The sequence below is a fragment of the Vicugna pacos genome, chromosome 24, assembly GCF_048564905.1.
Source record: "Vicugna pacos chromosome 24, VicPac4, whole genome shotgun sequence".
Taxonomy (NCBI): Eukaryota; Metazoa; Chordata; class Mammalia; order Artiodactyla; family Camelidae; genus Vicugna; species Vicugna pacos.
The window spans coordinates 15,949,066-15,971,906 of record NC_133010.1 but is presented as its reverse complement, the minus strand read 5'-3'; the positions used below and the strand labels follow the sequence as shown (position 1 = coordinate 15,971,906).

Sequence of the window (22,841 nt, the reverse complement as noted above, 5' to 3'; positions counted from 1 at the left end):
GACACACCTCTATCACTGTTTCTAGTATACAAGGCTGTTATCAGTCCATCCGTCGGTCCATCCTCCCTGGCTATGCTCACAAGCCCCTCCCCAGGGTCACCGCTTTGCAGGCGTTGGTGTCCCTGCTATGTACAGCAGTGTCTGACAGACTAAGCAAGCCAATAAATGCTTTTGAATTTGTGGTTGGATGGAAGAATGTATGAGGAACCTTGGGCCTTGCATTACATTATAAAAATCATTTCAGGTTTGAGGAAAACCATCTTTTTATTTACATGGCTCGCTATCATTTATTTATTAAAGATACATATCCTGAGAGCATAAACTAGCTCACTGTTTCCCAAACTACTAAACTGATTCATATACCATCTTCCCAGTTCTGCCGCAACCTCCTATTTCTATACCATGAATCAATGACTATTCATGTTGGCATTAACTCTCTTTTAAAAAACAATTTATTGTAAAGGTACTATAAATGGAAAACTAGCATCACTTGCCATAAATACAACTGTAAAAATAAACACAATACAACGCTTGTGCTCTGACCATCTCTACTTGAGGGAGTAGGATCTAAAAGCCCTGAAGTCTCTGGTTTTCCCTGGAGGCTTCCCCACGGGTATCGGTGAAGATCCTTACCCGTGGGCGCCGTACTTCCAAAACACTGAACTAGGTGGCCAGAAGTGAATGAAGAGGTGAGGACATTCAATCATCCATTCGGCAAACATTTAATGAATGTCCATTAGATGCCAGGTGATAGAGTTAGTTTACCTGGATAAAATAATGAGCAGAACCAGAGACGGCCTTGCTGCCACCGAGTGATAAGGACAAATATTAATGCGTCACGGGACCAAATGTGCAACGCAACCACAGTAAGAGAGGAAGAAGTGGGGAAGGAACTTCTAATAGTGATATCTGGACCAGTCCTCAAAGCCTGGAGGGAGGGACAAATGGACGCAAGATGCACTTTTTGGGTAAAATGAGAGGAACCTGATGACTAAATAGATCAGTGGATGGATGGCAGTGCCCAGTAGAGGGAAGCAGACCAGGAGCCTGGGAGACTGGAGGAGGAGGCACTGCTCACATGAAACAGGAAATCCATCAGCAACCACAGATTTAGGGAGACGACAGGCTGGCTTTTGGATGCACAAGTGAGTGGTACCGTCATGAGAACTTAGTGCGGGTTTGTGACCCTGTTCAAATTCTTAAATGCAAAGCCCCAGTTCCCTTGTCTGTGAAATGGGGCTGACAGTACCACCCACCTTGTAAGTATGTAAGTTAAAAACTTTTTGAATGCTTGCTGAATGCCAGCATTGTTCTAAGGGCCTTGATAATAAAAAAAAAAAATTATTGAGACAGAGCACTACGTGCCAGACACAGTCCTAAGCACTATGCATGGTCTCATTTAGTCCTCAATATAAACCGATAAGGCACGTGGACTGTTTTTAATCCCCATTTCACAGATAAGGAAACCAAGGCTTGCCCACGGACACTTAGCTGTAAGAAGCAGAGAAAAGATTTGAATCCAGGTCTCTCTGAGTCCAGAGCCTGCGCCATTAGTTGCTCTGCGATACTAGTGCCCTTCAAGAAAGTGAGAGGATCTGCACGGGGTGAGTGCATCTGAGCGGGGCAGGCGGGCAGAAAGCCAGAGTCCGAGGAGATGAGGAAGGCGGAGGAGTGGCGTGTGGCTGTGGGCTGCCCTTCTGAGGAGTCTGGTGTTGACAGGAAGGAGAGAATCTAACAACTTGAACATTTCTTCCAGGTTCCTATTCGAGGTGAAAAGAAGAGGAACGCATCAAGCTCACTGAATACTGGGAGCTGGAAGGCAGATATGATGTCCACGTGACATCGTCTTTGTGTGGCTAGAGGAACGCAGGCTACCACGGGTGCCCAGGGGATGGGTTGAGGACCTGCTCTCAGAGAACGAGGATCAGTCTGCTCTACAGAGAAGTGGGAAAGGAATCTTCAAGCAGAGGAAACAAGGGACATAGAAGAATAGAGAAGATCAGATCTGTACAAGGAACGGCATGTGCTAGTATGGGTGGAGGGCATCGCTGGCTCATAGCAGGAGGGAAGAATTCTAGGAGGTCAGACCAGATAGGAAGGCTTTGGGACCAGTGTCTTAGAGGGTTTGGAGTGTCACATTAAAGAGCTGTGATTTCATGCTGTGGGTTGTGGAAAATCCTTTGACCAAAGGGGACACTCAGCATGTTTGTAGATTATGAAGGAACCCACGGGGTTTGCAGGACAGAACCTGCAGAGAAGGGAAGACCCAGACAACAGAAAACAGGAGAACATTCCTCCAGGATAGAACAGGGAATTGAGGGCACAAGTGACCGTATATCTAGCTTGGAAAACAGGTAATTTTTTTTCTCACTTTGCCATAAGAAAACTTCAGATGCGGAGTAAGAGTGGTGGTGTTCACCCATTAGATGCTCAGAATGGATTTTTGATGGCGGCGGGGAAAACGAGAGCTAACTGTACTGGACACTGTGCTGGATGCTTCATGCGGCATGCTATGTAACCCTTACCATCATCCCATGAAGTACATATAATACTATTCCCCTCATTGACAGACGGGGAATACACTGAAAGTCAAATAGCCCACAACAGGCAAAACCAGAATTATTCAAACCGAGTGAAGCAGAAGGTCATTTCATCAGTAGTCCTGACCACAAAGGGCAGGAGACGGACTTGAAAAAGCTGGAGAAATGGAGACAATGCCAGGAACGGGCACCACCAAGTCATGCAATGAAAAGTCAGGTGGAGACAAAAAAAACCTGAGGACCGGCAGGAGTGGTGGGTACCACTTCAGGTCTGGAGAACCTCGAGAATTGGAATTTTATGTTTTTTAACCAGGAGATGAAAGGAAAAGAAAAAGCTGAATCCCCATAAACATTTCAATGATTAGAAGCTCAGTCACTTAAAGGTGTCACTCAGCCTGGGAGGACGATGACGGAAATGACTTTGGACAGAAAGAAACCCGTGACGTCTAATGGAAGGAAAAGCGCCCCCAGCCTGCATGAGGCCTGGAGAAGTCAGTCATTTATCCCCGGCCTCGGGCAGAGATGACCACAAACCACCTAAGACAGATACATTTTCTAATGTTAAATGACTTTCAGAAAAAGGTTTTCTTCCCATAATTTTGCTAGTAATTCAATGTTATGTTTAATAATTTCACTGTCAGGAAGCTATTCCTCATCCTGTGTTGAACCTGAGACTCTACAGGTTCGAATCCATGCCCATACTCATCTCGGAGGGTGACCTCGAGCTGCTCTGTGCACCGCGGGGCAGACAACCACAACTCCAGCCTGACATCTGGCTTTCACCCTCTGAACTCAATACAGTCTCCCAGATTGTTCAATATGGTTGGTTTACTTTGGTCAAACTGTCTTTCCTTCTTTCTGCCTCTTGCTTATCAGAAAACAGCCAGGCTAAAGGTGACAGGAGTATTACTGTGGGAAAACAAGATGAAGCCCTATTTCTGAATCTCACGAGAGTGTGAAATGAAAGAGAAACGTTAGGTTTGGGAGGTAAGTTATACCTACTTGGTATGTGAGCAACCTGGCCCTCGAGAGAGAATGTTAAAAAAATATATACCATAATCTTTTACAAAATATAGTATTCATGCTGAATCTATTGACACTTAAGAATAGTATTTCATATAGTAATGGAAGAGGTGAAAAGACATATAGTTCCAAATATCACTGAGCTAAACGTACTACTGCAAAAACTAAATTTCAACAACCTCTGGTGCAAAATAGTCCTAGAGAAAGGACCATTGACACCTCAGAGTTCACAGGCACAACGTAGAAGACATACATCTGACTCCTAAGAAAAACTCTCATCTCAGCTGTGAATTAAGCAATACTGATTGGCTCATATTACTTTATTAAAGTGTTGCTGGCACTATCTTGCGTATATAATGAATTACAGTAGCAGCGTTTTCTTTGATCCAGTTCAAGTGAATGCTACTTTACTAAGGAAAATACAGCATCATAAAAACCAACTCCTAAAATCCTTGTCAATGACATTTATTACGGTAGGTATAACGTTTCCTTTTGACGTATATAATATGAGGTCTCATTACTACAAGAGCTGGCTCAGCCAGAAATCTCCAAGCACGGGTCTCTACGAGTTGGCAGTTTGATAACTCTCCCGCCCGACGATTGCTGATGGTCCATAATGACCTTGACAATCGCTAGGAAAATGGTCAGAACAGAATAGAGAAAGGCTGTAAAACAATTCATCAGGGCTGGAGTTTCAGGAAAGGACGTAAGCAGGGCTTGAATGGCACCATGAAGGATTAGAAGGTTTAAGATTAAGAAAAATCTGCAAGACATTCCTGGACAAAACCAGCAGGGTACCGGAGCATGGTGGGCTGAGGTCTGTGACGGGAGAGGATCCATCTGGAATTAACTGAGACACCTCTTCCTTCTCAGACTGTGATACAACATCATATTCCAACACAATCAACAGTTTATGCCGTTGCAACAAAATATTATGGCCAGAAGTGTGTTCCTCTGCATTTATAACTTTAAAGGCTTGTCAGGGGAATGAACGTAGTTATTGATGCTCAAACTTGGTAAATAAATTAATCTGAGAGTTAACGGAAGGAGAGCCTCCCTTCTGCACTAAATCAGGCTAGCCACGGGGGCCACGAAAAACCTCATCACACATGCTCTTTGTGGCCTCTTAAAAGTATGAATGTTAAAAATTATCCTAAACTTATGTCCACTTTATTTGGGCATGGTTTTTAATTTAATTCCTCCAAGAAATCTTTTGGGCCTGAGGGAAAAACGAGAAAATGCCAAGAATTTAAAAAATTAGACACCAGAGCGTTATTGGCTTCACTTTGCCAATGATCACACTACATATTACATGGACTAGCAAAGATTTATGCAGTATACACGTATCATTTAACCAACTTGCAGGTTCTATAGAAAAGAGTACAACCAATTTCTCAATGAAAATCAACATTCGATTAATACTGTGGATATGTTATTACCTGGAGACAAACTGTATGTGACACTGCGCGCGTTTAAGATTAAAAACAAATTCAACTACAGGTTTTGGTTGGCTTACTTCTCTATCAAGTCCAGCTGCCACTGTGATAATGTCACCAGTCTCATTGTTGATTGTAAACATGTTGGGCGAAGGGGTGCTTGGAGCCTGGGACAGGATTCTGTACCTCAGCATCCCATTCAGGGCGTTTGGATCATCAGCATCAATAGCAGTGACTGTCATCACGTATGTCCCTAGACACAGGACACACGGAAAGTGAATGGCCACCCTTCACTGCAGGACCCCCAAACAGAAGGCATCGTTACCTTTTCCATCAATCTTAATTTCACTTTTTCAAAACAGACAATCATTTAGACGTGGTTAAAGACACTACACATGAGAACAGTCCTCATTTCCAAAAAAAAAAAAAATATGCAACATGGTTTAGATGCCTGAAAGGAAACTGTAAAACAATTTTACACCTTTATACAGACTCAATTTTTTCCCCATATACTTCGAGAACAAATTCACTGTATGATTCAAAGAAAGGATCACTTTAGGTCTTTAAATGAAGGCATTTATGTAAAACGCGAATAAGAAGTAACACAGATGACATTTGAAATGTATTTTATGGCCACTGATTCCTTCCCTCTGCCATGTTTTTTCCGTTACGCGGTAACATCTAGAATGACATGCTGGGCAAGATTCTCCCCAGTGCCTAAGTCACTTTCAGAAAGTAAGCTGTGTGCATATCGACACACACTCCATTTACTGAGGTCATGAGGAAATCATTCCATGCATGACTGTTTCGGTAGATATTCCGAATAGGGATTTGGCATCGTGGTTCATTATTTCCTAGGAGATTGAAAGAACACTGCAACAAACTCGGGGACTTCAATCTATTAGATATTGTGGAAAGGAAGTCTACGAAGCATGAGGATCAAATCAATTCAAACTGGCTAGACAAACTGTAATTTAAGAATAAAAAGGAAGGTAGTTACTATTTAAGACAGTTTGTTCCGTGGGATCTTTATGAGAACTGGATTATAAAACGGTCCATCTCCAGCCCATCTTCTTCATAAGGACCCTAAGCTCATTTCTACTTTAGAGCCTTCACAATTGTTATTCTCTTTACATGGTACTTTTTTTTTTTTTGGTCCCAGAATTAACTAAGGCTTGCTCACATATTTCAAATCTCTTTTTGGAGCTTGTCCCTTAAATAAGACACTGGATTATGTGCCAACTTGGCTTAGTATTCTTTTCTCAAAACTTCACTGTCCACTTGCTTTGGCTTGCCTTTTCTTTTCCTCCTCTACTGGAATTTAAGCTCCAGGAAGACAGGAACGAGCTTGTCACCTCTGTGTCAGGAAGAGCGCTGAGCACCCAGCATGGGCTCTCCAAACATTTGTGGAATGAACGAATTGTTAAAACAGAAAAATACATGTCTCAGAATCTTGAACCAAAATACCACTTACAGTATTGCATTTTGAGTTAACTCAAGATTCATGGCATTATCAAACCTTGCCTAGAAGAATGTTTTCAAACGTACGTACAAAACAGACTCATAAAATGTCTTTATGTTTCATCTCCTGATCACTAAGAGTTGTTTATTTATGGGGGCTTTATGGAAACTCATGGTCAAATGGATAATAAATCAATCTGCAATGGTTTGCTTTTGACAATCTTTATGAAACAATCCTTTTAATAAAGTTAGAGGGAAAGAAAGACAATGAATGATTTCAAAAAACTCCCCCAAGCAGAAAAGCACAACGTTTATTTATCTTTAGAATATGTGTAGAAGCCTTGTGTTTTAGTAAGGATATGTTTAACATGCTTTGATTTTTCTCTATTTTAAAATACCCAAGGAAGCTACTCTGAAATATGACTCAGAAGGAGCCACAGATGGTCGAACTTCCTGCACAGCTCATGTCTCCCCACCCGGCAACCCCCACCCCCACCTCTGCTTTTCTAAGGATTCACACAAGTGTATTTGCACCAGGAAAACGCCACCTTAAGGCACAGTCATTAGATCTATAAACTGGCTTCTGCGTAAACTGGTAGAGATGACAAAGGAAACATACAGCTTAAGTTTAAACGTTGCGGCTTTTTTAAATAACAAAAAATTAAAATACAATTAACCTAGTCTTTCTCAACACCGAATCATCTCAGGGAAGCTGGAGAAGTGTTTCCTTTTACCATTTCTGCACCAGCTGATTTTCTTATTTGCCGGTTTTTCAGACTCAATAGGCCTTTCTGGCTTTGCTCATCTCCTGTGCCTGAAGTCTACAGAGTTTTCAGTACAAGAACCTAAAATCTTAGTAAAACATCACTTCACAATGGCGAGCGGCTTTCAACCACAGCTGTCTTCTAGGCTGGGTCACCTTCCATGACACTAGTTTAAATACAAGGGCTGCAGAAGATATTAGGGTCACCCTGAAAGTAAATTGTCTCACGTAGCCAGAGAACCACGCTCTCAGCTGTTGCCAAGCCCCCCTCCTGCTCTGTGCTGCCTCACCGCCTGGTCCTACGACACCAAGTGTTTGAAGACTCTCCAGTTGTTTAAGGTGCTGCTGTGACGAGTAAGATAAAATCTACACTTAATGAGCAGAAAGCCCCCGTCTTCCAGTGTTCTTTCCAGCTGCACCGCCAGTATCAACCACAGCCAAGTCAAAGGATCCTATAGATTCTATACTATCAAATCAGACACTGTGGCATATATTTTTTCAAAGGTAGAAAAGGCTGTCGTGGGCAGTAGAGTGATACTTTCCCGTCTTCTCTCTCCAATCCACTTTTCCTTAAGGTACGTTCCTTTTTTTCCCTAAAAGCATCACGAATAAAAGAAAATGACACTGAAGGCTCACGTGACTTCTCCTTATCTTACTTATAAAATAGGGCTGGATTACACTGCTCTTCCCCCAGGAATCTCCACATGAGGATCTCCAGACCTACCGGGCTTTGATCCCTCGGGAACCGTCCCGTTCCAAACCTGGTGTAAGAACTCGGGTCTGTTGTCATTCATATCGATAACGTTGATGACAATGTCAATGGGGTTCTCCACTTGGTTGCCGTTAATATCCACTGCATGTGCCCTCAACTGCGAAAGCAATTAGAAAACAAAACTATTTAACAGGTTTAGGTCTCGAGGGAGAAGATAAAATACACCATCACCACGCTACCAAAATTTCAAGGATGGACTGAGAAGCTGACAAACAAAAGCTACTTGTCCCATCAAAATTTAAGTCAGTCGACCTCTGTATAATTAAGGGAGATGTCATTGCATGCTATCTGCCAGGCATGGTGCTCAGAGCTTTATGGATTTTAACTCACTTAATCTAGATACAAAAGCGTCAGGTAGGAATGATCAGTATTTGAAGGTGAAGAAACTGAGCTTCAGAAAAGCTAAGTAACTTTATCTACTGACAGAGCCCCCATCCAAAGCCAGCTCTGTCCAGCTCCCAAACCCCTTTGTTAAGTCCAAACAAATGAGTAGGGTAATTAAAAATGTGGTCCTGGCAAAGAGTCCTCATAGAGATCAAGAGCACAAAAGAAAAGAAGAGAATCTAGAAAGAATTAAAGGAGTACACAAGGAATGTGGACTCTTTTTTTCCCCCTAATTGTAAAAGTCACTCATAAACATTATAAGTACATAAGACAGTTGTTCCTCTCCCAAGGTTGAGTTCTCAGTGTTCTAGGTATTCTGCTAGATATTTTATCTTTTTCTTCCTTTTTAAACAAATATAATCACTCAGCTACTCTTGGCAAAATAACTTCAAGAACTTTTCATCTGGCACATAGAAGACCATTTTGATCTTTTCAAAAAGCTGTGTAGTGTTCCATTGAATTGTTTCTTTTCAAAGGGAACGCTCCTGTGAGTCTCCCGTTAAGTGTGATGCTGGCTGCTCATTTCTGTTGGATACGCCTTATCAAGTTAAAGAAGCATCAGCATATCCTTTTTTTATTTAGAGGCTTATTTAACACATGAACCAATGTAAATTTTTATTACACTGGCCTGTCAGCACCTATAGAAATAATCCCTTTTCTTCTTGGCTTATTTAATACTTACATTATATTAATAAATTCTTAATACTTAACCAGCCTTGCCAGCCTATAATTAATTGTTTTGTTAGGGATATTGCTCGTTTACGTGCAAGTAGTGAGAATCTGGAGAACAAGAATTTTTCTAAAAATTGACCTGAAAATATTTATTTCCTGAGATTTAACCACACGAGTTCAAATAGTGAGAATTCATATGGGAAGGGATATTTATAATTTTGGAACTGATTTTATTTATATTCATGCATCTGTGTTCTTTTTTGGGGGGTTGCAGGGAGGTAATTAGGTTTATTTACTTATTTACTTTTACTGGAGGTTCTGGGGATTGAACTCAGGACTTCGTGCATGCTAGGCATGCACTCTACCACTGAGCTATACCCTCCCCCTCTGTATTCATATTAGAGACTGGACTGTTGTGTGCTATCTTTATTAAGTTTCCCTATTAATGTGATGTTTTTGTGAAAAGCTTGGAAGGTGTACTTCTTTATGTTTTAGAACAGTATAAAAAGCATTAGAATTACATGTTCTTTAAGGGTTTTAAAATAATTGGTTGATAAAATAATCCATGCTTTTGGGAGGAAGGAGCTGAGTGACATTCAGATTTTAAAACATTTTTAGTTTTTCGTATGCTTATTTGCTTGTTTATATCTGTGGGAGTCTTTTATACCACATAGCCATATTTTAATAATTTCAAAATTTCAATAATTTAGAAGATTTGTACAAGGGCAAAAATTCAACCAATAAATTAATGGGAAGAAGAGTCTAAATACAAACACATGCTTAGGTAGATTAAAAAGTTTGGAGTGGATGGGTATAGATGACAAATCAACGGAAACATGAATTCAACATACGGTGTTGGGACAAAGAAAAACAAAGTGAATCTATATCCCTTTCTTCTTTTATGGAAATAAACTCCACAGAGGTAAAGCATTTAGATACAAAAAAGAAAGAAAGAAAACCAATAAAATGGGAGAGATTAGCATCTTGGAGTAAGAAAGACCTTGATAAACATCTCTGGAAAGCCAGAAGGCATTGATCAAAACGATGACGACAAAATATTACAGTGCAAGAACTCGAAGTAATAGTAGGGTAAAAATTATAAACAAAGTTCAAAAACAAACAACAAAAGGGGAAACAGATGACAAATCACATATTAGCATCTCTAGTAGAGAAAATGTTCTTAATAAAAATGGTTAGAGAAAAAGACAAACAATTTCCCTCCCCTTCCAAAATTCAACATAAGACAGGAATAGGAAATTCACTTTAATTGGATAGTCAACATATGCAACTTAAAACATCAAGATAAACTTTTCTAGAAATAGTACTGGTAATAAATAAATAATGCCTGGAATTAATAATGGAGTGGAAAGTACCTACTATATATTAAAATTATGTTAGGACAGTTAAAAATGATGATATAAATAAATAATGATTTACTGACATGGAAAAATGCTAAATATTATGCTTGCTGAGTGACAAAAACTTGATTTCAGAGAATGATCCCAATTTCAAAAGAATACATTTACGAATCTAGGCACAGAGAAATATCTTACAGAATATCACCAGTTTTTTTAAAAAAGAAAATGGTTAGTTTTATGTACTGAGATTGCAAATTCTTCTTACTTTCTTATTAATACTGCATTATTTGAAAAGTTTTATTTCTGTATTATTTGAAAAGGTTTTACAATGTGCATATAGTCTTTCCTAGGAGAAAATGATACTTTCATTAAAAGTTTTAGTTATTCATGTAGAAATTGGAGAAGAATAAAAAGATTAATTTAGGTTTCTATATTAAACTTGTTTAAAAACTGTTGAAATCCTATTCCAGAAAAATGCACATGCATGGCTGGAAAAAAAAAAAAGGAAGAAAAATGCCTTCTGGGATTTATACTTTAATATGAATTAATTCTTAAGTTTTAAAATACTCAATACAATATTATTTTTAAATTGGGAAAGTCAGTTTCAAATACACACATATATTAAAAAACATGAACATATAACTGTATGCAAAAACTATTATCATTCAATAAGAAAATGAATAAAATAGAAAAATAACATAAAAATTAACATAAGAAATATAACTGGATAATATATCTAAGAAAAGATTGCTCAGATTGGCAGATTGATGAAACCAAGTATTTACTGGCAGGGTTACATGGAAAAGGGAAATTTCAATTCCTGTAGGCATATCAAAATGGCACGTCGTTCTGAAAGTAATATGACCAATGAATAACAAAATAAAAATGTGCTATCCATTTTCTATGTTCCAATTTAATGGCACTACCAGCAGGGACAGACAAAAGGACAAACATAAATGTCTATTAATAAGAATCTGCTATTAAAATTATAACTACACATTCAATGGAATACTATACAGCCATTAAAATGTTGTGATCTCTATGTAATTTACAAGAAACAATTTTGATCCCTTCCATGTAAATCTGTTCTTATCAGCTCTTAGCCACATTATCGGGAGGCAAGTATCAACATGTCAAGAGTAATCTGATTTTAGGTAATTTTACTTTTTTTCCTTGGCATTGTCTGTTTTTTACCATGAGTATTTATCAATTTTACCGAGACAATAAAATTGTTCAAACAAATGGAAAAGGCTACAAGTACATTTCTGGTGTTAAAATTCTCAGTTTCAAAGCTTTAAGACTGACACAAGGGGCAAATGTTAAATGGTGCACACATTTGGAAGAGTATTAATTAATACACAGGATTGTAAATTGGTTGAAATCTTACATGAAACCGGGCTATCAGCTCGCGATCCAGAGGCTTAGTCACTGACAGCTGACCTGAGATGGGGTTGATAATGAAGATACCGGTCGGAGGCTGGTCAGCTCCTGGTCCAGTTACGCTGTACCGCAGCGAAAGGTTTTTATCTCTATCGGACCTGATCTGAGGATCAAGAACAGTCACATTAAACAGGGGCTAAATGAGCTCATTATTGGAGACAGGGCATGCCACAGCTCATGGCCTTTTTCAGTTACAAACGTGCACCATCTCTTTCCAGAAAACCCTTGAAGCTCTCCCAGTCCTGTTCCTCGCCCTTGCTTCTTGGTGACGGGCTTCAAAAAGAGATGTCACCTGTCACCAGAAAGAGCAGGGGCAATGTTAACATCTAAAAGAACACTCACCAGGAGCCGTGCAAAAGTCAAAATGAAGGAGCGTCAGTTTTTAAACAGAATTAAAGTCTATCCTGGGAATTTCGAGGTTACAATGTTTAACCCTGCAACAGGTGTCCAATTTAATGAGAATAAAAACTGTTTACTTTTTGCATCAGTTAGATAAGATATAAGACTGTGAAAGAGCCTAACCCGGGAGCTCTAAGGTTGTGGTTGAGCCCGGGAGTCAGACTTCTGTACCTGAACTGTACCCACGTCATTCACTGCAACCAGGGCTTCCCATAGTATTTTAAGGTGGCACCCAGTACCCCAAATTCTTTACTAATAACAAAGCATACGAGAAATGATTTTATCCTATCACTCTCAAAAATTATACCCATTACAGGCTCACTGCTTTCTCCTCCAAATACAACAATTCCTAGGACAAATAAGTTTACAGACCAGTGATCATAGGAACAGGCTACAGAAAGCGAAGAGGAAGGACGTTACAGAGAAAGGGCCGATTGAGCAATACTGTTGGGAGGTGATAAGAGATATTTATGTATTAGGTGAATAGCTTTAATCCAGGAACAGAATTTAGTTTCTTTTTTTGCTTAAGGCAAAACTGTCTTCTTATTCTCTATTAAAGTAAAAATAGAAAACACCTTTATTTGGAGGTTATGTCTTTCATTGTTAAAAATATATATAATACACATTACATATACATATACAAAACAAGTAAGTGACTCATTAAAAAACATAGCTTTCAGTAAATTTGTGTTAGAATGCTACGCTAATCATATACAGAAACATTTACTTTCTGATAAGTGGGAATATACACTGAATTTGTTTTATTTTCCTTTTGTAATAAATAACAGGCTGCTAATTTTACTAAACATGTAGAAATATCCGTCATTTCTTTCTCTGGGTCTGATGGTATGCATTTAGAGTAACTGAAAAAAGACCTTACTCTTCAGATTCTAAAGCCTAAGTTTTTGCACAACCCCAGGGAGTCTGTTAATGGCATCAGAGGTCATTTTTTATTTCTTTAAAAAACTCTCAAATGCACTTGGTGCTGGCATTTTTTTGTCAGTGATTATCCCTTTATTTTTCCTTTAGCCCAAAAGCTATGGGTAGAGGGCAAAGATCGTCACGAGGAGTGAAGCTTTCAGACAAGGAAGCTAAGATGTGTGTCTGCTGTGGGGGAGGGGAGGGTGTGGGTGTGAATGTTGGCGTTAGGGCATATGCGTTCACATGCTGAACAAGCTTTCTCATCCATGGTGTCCAGGGCGGACCCACCAAGAGCTCTACCTATAAATAACTTGAGATAACAAGAAGATGGAGAAAAGGTTCTTTGCAACACTACAGACATTTCATCAATATAAATATATATATATATGTTTTAGTACATACATGTCGCAGACTCTGCCTTGTGAAAAAAGAGCCAAAAGCACTTTTAATGCACACCTGACACATGCCGTGGAGATGCATGATACTGTGCCACCTACCCTGACAAGTTCTTGAGGAAAAGGCCCCCTGGAGTTTTCTGGAAGGTTGATTGGAGGGATAACCCAGTCTCTCTTCTGCCTTTGCAGGTAGCCATTGTGCTTAGTCAGCTGTCTCGGGAATACGATTTCTTCAATTTCTTGTGGTTCCTTTGCATTGAAATACAAGAAGACATTCCTGAGTATTAGGAAAACGTTTTCTGAAAATACATCGATGTCAATGGATACCTGAAAATGTAGAAATCACAGCTTATTATGAACCAAAAAAACACGTCCGGAGGCCCTCTCCCTGTCCCTCTGTTAAGAGAAAACACTGTAAAATTTTGGGTTACACTGTTCACTGAAAAACTGAACTCCAAACAAACTTATGTGGCACAGCTGTGTAAACCAATCGCCGTTTTTATAAACCATCTTAGATAGTAGTTAATATTGAGCAAAATTTAATAGTACCCTTTTATACATTTCTCATTAGTTTAAACCACAGTTCAGGTAATGTGCTGCTGTACATTAAATTTAGATCTTGATGTGCTAAAATATAATTTGAATTCCAAGGGAAGTTTAATACATACTGCTAAGGAATGTCTCAAATATTTATGACCCTATTAAATCCCACAGAATTAATGCTGTAATTATTCTAAACCTATGTCACCCGTGATGGATGCTGTAGATGACCCACTTTGCACATGGGGTATTAATCTCTGCTGGATGTCAACATTTTCTTGTTTCTCCCTGTATCTGTAGACATTTTGCCATTAAGCGCTTGCTGCTTCAACGTGAATATCCCAAGTCCGTTTCCGGGAACGCAGCGAACCGACAACAACAAAAACAGCTTCCACTCGGTGACCAGCTCCTTACTTTATGTTATCCCCAGTGACATGAGTCCCCTTAACAGTTAACAGATTCACAAATTACGTTTCATGTAAAGTCCGGCACTGGTGTAAGAGGAAAAATGGTACCCTTTCCTCCTATATTTATCCGTATTTGATTATGGCTGCATATATCACACTTGCAATTAAATACCAGAAGTCAAAGTGTGTATTTTTATCTCTCACAGTACGACAAATATACAAATTGTTACAGTGTCATGGTTCATAAAATCATGGACCTCAGATTGTATGAGTGTGGCACCCTCTCATATCTGTTTCAGATTAACTCAGAGAACCAGAATATTCAGAAATGAATAATCGTACCGTAACTTTACCGAAGAAGTTATTGCATCTTATTAAAAATTCTTAAGGGGGAGGGTATCGCTCAGTGGTAGAGCTCATGCTTAGCGTACACGAGGTCCTGGGTTCAACCCCCAATACCTCCATTAAAAAACAAAATTTTAAATAGTGGCTCACATAAAATAAGTGCTCAATAAATGTTGATTTGAGGTGAACTTTACTCTGTTGGAAATGTACCTTACTTACTTTATCTTGGCTGATAGCAGCTCCACCACAGGGAGTATATTATCCCTAAAAGTCATGCTGGTAGTATGAATAATTCATAGTCCCCAATCTGATTATTAAGGGGCAAGACAAAAACCCAATACTCCTCGCCGGAAATGCTTTCCTGTTATTCGTATAAATTTGTACTTCCTCTCTAATAAATTTGGCGGGTGACATCTTGCAAACAACTGTTTATTTTGCAGTTAAATGCAGCTTGTAAAGCTCCTAAGAGATTTAAAACAAACAACTCCTTCTCATTTGAGTTATAAGTCTCAAAGTAGAAACAAACCTTTCAAATACAGTTTCAGATTGCTGAAAACAGATTTACTCTGAGTACCTTATAAGATTAAAAGCACAACGAAATACTACTGAGGTGGCTGAAGTTGATAAAAATTCAAATATTGGCCACCTGTTCATGTGATGCGAAGTATGTATTTAGTTCAAACCGTACAAATCTGGTTTTCAAACGTAACTCCACCCAACGCCATATTTGGATACCCTACCTTCTCTGACTCCTCAGGTGAGGCTGGCTTCAGGCTCAGCTTCACTGCTACTTGCCACTTTTCCTGAGTCTCTTTGTCTTGGGCATATATCAGGAACTTGGAGTGCTCGGAGGACAGGGGGAAACTTCTCACAGCATACACCATCCCGTCTTCATCTACCTTAAAGTCTGCTGGTTCACTGCTTTCATACTGTACTTTCCTTTTCCCATTGCAGTTGCTAAACTTCACTGTGAAAGATAATAAATATACAAGACTAATTATACTCCAGAGGCAAAAACAGCTAGCATCTAAATCTATAACTTGATTACGTTAAAATAAAAGGCAGTAATAGGAAACACAAAAATTTTATTTTTACATTATTACAGGAATGTAAATGTCAGACTGTGGTTCTGAGTTGTCCCCTGTGTCTTCTTGTTCCAAAGCCTTCCCTTTCTTCCACAAGCCCCTGGATCCTGGGCCCTCAGGGGCACCTGCTCTTCCAGTCATGTCTCTCACCGAGACTGCCTGTCACTTCTTACCAAACTCCTATTCATCCTGTATGTCCCAGCCTCAAAGTCAATGAGGGTAGAACAGATGCCTTGTTTTCAGTCTTCGTGTAGCAATCTGAACTCTATTACTGTAGTTTGAAAGCCAAGCCTTATACTCACCGTGAGAGTCCTACAGGGCAAATTTTCTTAGCTATCTTGTTTACCCTGCACATTTCCTGGCATGTACACTTAATATGTGTAATTTTGGAATAAATGCTTAAAGGAATAAAGCAGTAACACTTATTAATTCTGAATGCCCACCATACTCTAGGATAACAAGACCTTGCAACTTTTAGTTCTGATGGTGCTTATAGTAGTTCCATGAAGCAATAACAATATGATAAATTTTCAAACAAATGAAACTAAGGTGTATCTCAAAATTAACTTTAACTAAAAATATGTCTTAAGAGTAGAAGAATCAAAAATATTTCAGTTTCTTAATTAACTCAATCTTACATGTAATGAACTTAAAAGTGGAAACAATTAACGCTTTCTTAAAAGTAATGTCAATCAGTTTATGTCTCATCGGATAACGGAAGTTAAACTACATCCTTCTAAATGTAGAACTAGACATACTCAAGCCAAAATAAAATTGTAAAATAATACAAATATTCCCTAAGGAAGATTATTTCCTTTGAAATCCTTAACCATTCTTTTCGAAGAAAAATTCTATAGGAACAGCATAAAGGGATCAAAGAAAAAGCAATTTTTCATTTCTGTAAACATGTGATGTTATGTCCTGACCACAATTACACAGGATGCATTTTGGAATTCAATTAATAGGCCCACATTACAAAATATATACACCTTTTGCATTTTTCAAGGACCTAAGTAAATTTTTTGAACCCCCACTCCGCATACGAACTGATGACAGTTCTTTTGTTGTCGTTAATATAAATTCGCTGAGATGTGCACCAGACCACAGACAAATAACATGCATGATTATTTCCCTACGTTACCGTAAAATCCTGGATAACAGTAATAACAGACTTTACTGAATACATTATTTTCCACACAATCCATATATTTTATCCTTCATCTTTCAAACATTTCAAAATGAAAAGTCGTATCTCACACTACATTATGTTAAACCAAAATATTTGTCTTTGAAGTGAAAGTATCCCAGAAGATGCCTGATTACCCCATCTTACACGCCATGTGATTTAAAAGTGAAAAATGGGAATGTTTTCTATAGAACAATGCCATCTACTGCTTATGTTTTATTAAAGACAGCGAAATGAAAAGTGAAATTGGGGGACCCCGCTGAGAAATCAAAATGAAAGACTTTCACAGTCTTTTTGTATCAAATTCCCTTTTACATCACAAAAGGTAATCATGATACTTAAAAAAATATAATCTGGATCAGGAAAATTATATACTGTTCTGCACTTTCTGGTTCATTTTTCCACTTTCGCATTGCTCCTCAGCAATTCACACCTGGATTGTTGCATCTGCCTGTTAACTGGTCCCCTCCCTGATCCAGGTCACTGTAGAGCCACTTGTAGACTAAACCTCTGCTGTGATTTTCTCCTCCCTCCTTAGTATCTGCAATATATGTAAACTCTCTGACCTCGTGTACAACGCTCTCTTAATTCTTAGTCACCTGGTCTCTTCGGTCTCTCTGTAAGCAGATCGTAAACTCATTTTGACTTCCTGACGGTGAGTCTCCGTTCTTTATTTTCTTTCCTTTTTTTAGAGGATATAGTATTTTTATTTCCTCTTTTTGTTTTTAAATTTAAATTGAAGTACAGTCAGTTACAATGTGTCATTTTCTGAAGAAGAATATGAAAATGAATGTATGTATGTGTAGGCACGACTGGGACGTTGTGCTGTGCACCAGAAATTGGTTCTTTGTTTTCTATGACGCCTAACAGTGATAAGGGCAGAATAAACATTCACTCAATATCTAAGGTCCATTAGATATTAATATCTGACAACTTTTCCAAAAAACTAGAAAACAGAAGGGAAATTTAGAAGTCTGCCCAGCCTGTTGCAGCATTCAGCACCAACAGTTAACACCAACAAAACCCAGGGACTTCAAATAACTTGACTTGGTATTAGGTGGTTGGGTTGTGAAAGAAAATGTATTAATATTTGTTGAATGCCGGGCACTGAACGAGACACTTAAGGTTAGGTGATCTATTTTAACCTTAAGAATAGCCACCTGAAGTGGGTACCGTGTTACCTGTTCTGCAGGCAGGGAAGAAAATCAAAAAGCTACCTAGGTCCCATGCTGTTTGACTCCTCGTGGCTGTCCGCCCTACAGAAGCACAAAGGGTTCCAACTCAACTCATGACTCTCAAGTTACTGAAACTTAAACCTTGAGTAGACAATAAAGGCAAAGAAATGACAGAGAGGCGTGATAAATGCTTGGAAAGAGAATAATGCAACATTTAGGCCTCTGAAAGTACCTGGTAACTGGCATATTAGAAAGGAGTTCTTGAAGTGGGGGACAGCCTGTGTCACACCGAGGGGAGACGCTGAGCCCCTCGTGGGCTGGTGAGTGTGTGGCAGATGAGAAAATGTCACGGTGACTTGTCCTGTCACTGACATCTGCTATTTGGATTCAGGTGTCAGAAAGATGCAGGCAAGGAAGGAGGCCTTTGAAAACATGCATTAGCAAAAAAGAAAAAATGTGCCTTTTCCTACAAAGGGTCACTGCACAGGCTAGAAATGAAAAGTGGGTGACCCAGAGTGTCTGACATTGGAGAAAACACTGGAGGAAATTGCATAAAGGTCATTTATTTAAAATCATTTAGGGGAGTGAGTATATCTCAGTGGTAGAGCACATGCTTAGCATGTACAAGGTCCTGGGTTCAATCCCCGATATCTCCATCAAAAAAATTTAATAAAATAATAATGATTATTATATTTTATTCATAATAAATAAAATAAAATAAAATAAAGTAATTTAGCTTTTCTAGAACCTCTGACCCTGTTGCTTTCTGTTATTAAATTGTTCTTGGTATTTTAAACAAATACTAATTTTCATTTGCTCCAGTATTAAATAAAATAAGCAACATTTTGTCTATCACTCAGGTGTAAAGAAATGTGTTGTAGTACATAAATTCTCTTTGCACATTCAACTAGTGGAATCCATTCCTGAACTGCAAAGAAGTCCACTGCCAACTGAAAAAGGTTTTCTTGGTGAAACGGCAGTCCTGACTCCATCCTGTGGTTGTGACTTACTGCATGGACAGTGCCCGGCTCAGAGGCGTGATCCATGACGACCAGGTTTTACCGTTTTCAAGTCCTGCAAATTAACAAGCTTGCTAATTTCAATGGGTGCTATGGACTGAATTGTGTTCCCCCAAATTCACAGGCTGAAGCTCTAATTCCCAGTACCTTAGAATATAAGTGTATTTGGAGATAAAGACATATAATTAAGAGAAATGAGCTCATATGGGTGGGCCCTCATGCAATGTGGCTGGTGTCTTAAAAGAAGAGGACATTGGACACAGATCCACACGTACACAGAGGGAAGCCCACGTTAGGACACAGGAAAAGATGGCCATCGTAAGCCAAAGAGAAGAGTCTCAAGAAAACCCAAACCTGCAGGTGCCTTGATCTCAGACTTCCAGCCTCCAGAAATGTGAGAAAATAGGTTTCTGTTTAAACCACCCACCCTGTAGTCTTATAAATGGGTAATACATGAATTCCATTTACTAACCATTGCCCAACGTTCATTGGCTGTTATTGCTCACTTTGGACTTAGATGCACCTAATTAATGTTTTCTCAGGCCTGACAAGATTCACTTCCGCCCGAGAACCAATCACTGAAACTTACATAGGAGAAATTTTTTTCTTACAGAAACACAGAAATTAAGAGAAAAAAAGTAGAAAACTGCTATGTTATAGAATCATAGTTACAGCACTAATATATATTTATCATTTACACATTATATGTATTTATCATTATGGACTTTCAAAAAGATTTTTGGGAGGATTATGACAAAGTATATTTACCAAAAAAACTAGCTAAAAATAAAAAGGAGAGTGGCTAGAGCCATTTGGAAGGGAGAAAGAGGTTTCCAAGGTTAAGATTAGATTTAAGATTTAACTTTGAAGATGAACAAGGCAAAATCATTGCTATATGACTTATGAGAAGAGATAACAGTTCACTGGAATCAAGCTGTTTCTGTTATTAAAACATTTTCCTAATGGACAGAAGGTAAAGAACTCTGAATAACATAATGAATACCATTTTCAACTTTTATTTTCCAAAATATGAAGCAGTTTTATAATTTTTTTAATATATAGGTTTTTAATAAAGGGTGATGATACATTTATTTTAAATTAAAATACATCCTTATATTGAAACTATTCTGTATGATACTGTAATTAATGGTAGATACATGACACAATGCATTTTTCAAAACTCAAGGACCAAGCAACACAACGAGTGAATTTTAAAGTCAATTAAGGATTTCACAGTAATGTATCATTATTAGTTGTAAAAAACGTGCCACGTTAATGCAAGACGTTAATAATAAGGAAATCTTCCAGGAGTGAGACAGGTATGGAACTCTCTCTATTTTGTGTTCAATTTTTCCATAAACTTAGAACTGTTCTAAAAAAAAAGTCTACTAATAATTTAAAGAAATGCTTCCTTAAGAGAATGGTCTAACCAGATATATTATTAAACATTTGAAAGGAACAGATGGTTATCAATATCCTCAGTCTCTCCCAAACATGAGTTCCCGTGAACTGCCCCAAGTGGTTTTAGCTGAAGCTGGATAATATAACTGAATCCATAATTTTACATAAAAACTATTACGGAAATACTGAGTTGGTGTTTCAGGAAAATAACAACATTTTATCAGACATGTAATAAAGCTGAAATTCTACTATTTTAAAAACAATCGAGCAACTTGAACTGTTTTTCTGACAAGTGATCTTCTTTACATTAAAATATTAATTTTGCTTAAGGGCAGAGATAACTTGAAGTAGAAACTCCAGGATTTAAGAGAAAAGGAAAGAAATTGCCTTCGACAACAAAAAAACAAGCTTGATCTGCTGTATCATTCAAATTTAAAACAACACTCTACATAGTTAAACGTCTGTGGCTAAAAACATCACAATACTAAACAAGAAATGTATTATTAGAGCCAGTGCAGAGTTTACACATACAATATGTAGCTATGTGCTCTAGCCTACATAAACCTTTGTTAACATGATTAATACCAAATTAAGCATCAATGAAATAATTATTTTAAAGTACTTTTGACTCTTAAAGCAATACCTCAAGTTAATGTTAACCATAAAACCATAATATCCTTATAAAATATTAACAGGAAACCACAGATCTTACATAGTAAATGTATTAGCAGTTAATAGCACTGCATAAACCATTTGAATAAAAATGTGCAGATACACACACACGGTTTATAATTTTTGCCTAAGTAAAACATCACCCATATTTAGAAACAATTATGAGAGAACACTGCAAAATATTTTTCTGCCTAAATATCCCTTCGCCTTTTTTATTGTTTTTTTCCTCCCATATGAACTGCCATTTCTGAAGGCATATTGGGAAAACAGAAATAGTTTCACAGTGTTTGACAGAAGTCCTCCTTCCATGGGCACAGAGCAGTATTTATTAATGGGCCAGCTGTCTATTAATGAAGACACGAGAGGGAGTAAGGTAGGAAGAACTGACTCAGCATCAAGGATTTCACAGTGGAACTTACAGATTCCAATGGAGAATGGTTACCAAGCACAAGTCTGCTCTTAACTCTGAAAAATCTGCTTAGACATTCTTTTGGCCCTCTCTGCCCTTTCTGAGTTTCAGTTTGAGGAACAATGTTTTCCTAGAACAATTTAGGGTCTACCCATCCTTTTCACAGATACCCAGTGGGATACACTAGTTTGGAAATGTTCATATGGACCTTGGTGGAAAAAGTCAATGCATTTTCTTTATAGCATAGAATTACGATAAGAAAAATGAAATATAGGCTTTGGGGAAACATCCTGTTAAATAGACATAAAACTTTCATACAAAATGTTTTTTAAATCATTAATAAGAAATTTGAACTTCAATTAAAAAAATGGTTCCTTTCCAAAAAAAAAAAAAAAAGAAAGAAAGAAAGAAGGAAAGAAAGAAAGAAAGTTGAGCTTGTTTTCATGAAGTGACTTTTTTATAACAAGTTTTATGACCAAGATCTTAAATTCTTGATAGTCACCATCAAGGCAAACGTCGTTCAAAGAAATTGGTGATAGCAAATGGGAGCACGGAATTCATCACTTTTTCTCCAGTTGATGGAAAGTTCTTTCTTGTCATGAACCATGAGGGATACACTGATTAAATTTCATAGTCCTTTTTCTTAATTGACAAATAAAATGTTCAAATTCCTCATGGAAACACAAATGCTTTTCAGTATTTTTCCATATTAAGTATTTTAAAATAATGGTAAGACTTGACTTCAAGCATATAGGTATTGCTCTAATAGTCATTTTTTCCTGAGGATTTAAAATGTAACACTGACTAAATATCACCAATGAATCATTTTTATCCTTTTTCCAAAGCTGAACTTTTGCTTCAAATCCATGATCTCTGTGAGTATGTGTAATATTATTTACACGGCCTTTGCCATTGTCAATTAAGTTCATTCAGGTGCTCGAAAACGTCAGTTAAGTAAGCTATTTCTTTTTTCCAAGTGAATAACTCTCCTTCAACAAATCTACAGTGAACAACAGTCAAACACACAATCCATTTTTC

At 38.0% G+C, this 22,841-nt stretch overlaps 1 protein-coding gene across 1 annotated transcript in view; it reads right to left on the bottom strand.

Moving 5' to 3' along the window:
- The window catches only part of CDH2 (cadherin 2), a 192,701-nt gene that overhangs the window by 41,116 nt on the left and 128,744 nt on the right, over positions 1–22,841 (bottom strand). Inside the window, exons 3-7 of the mRNA XM_072949068.1 lie at positions 15,597–15,823; positions 13,667–13,813; positions 11,797–11,952; positions 7,948–8,092; positions 5,080–5,252 (exon numbers count right to left, since the gene is read on the bottom strand). Of these exons, the coding sequence (XP_072805169.1) occupies positions 5,080–5,252; positions 7,948–8,092; positions 11,797–11,952; positions 13,667–13,813; positions 15,597–15,823 (848 nt within the window). The remainder of the gene's footprint in view (positions 1–5,079; positions 5,253–7,947; positions 8,093–11,796; positions 11,953–13,666; positions 13,814–15,596; positions 15,824–22,841) is intronic.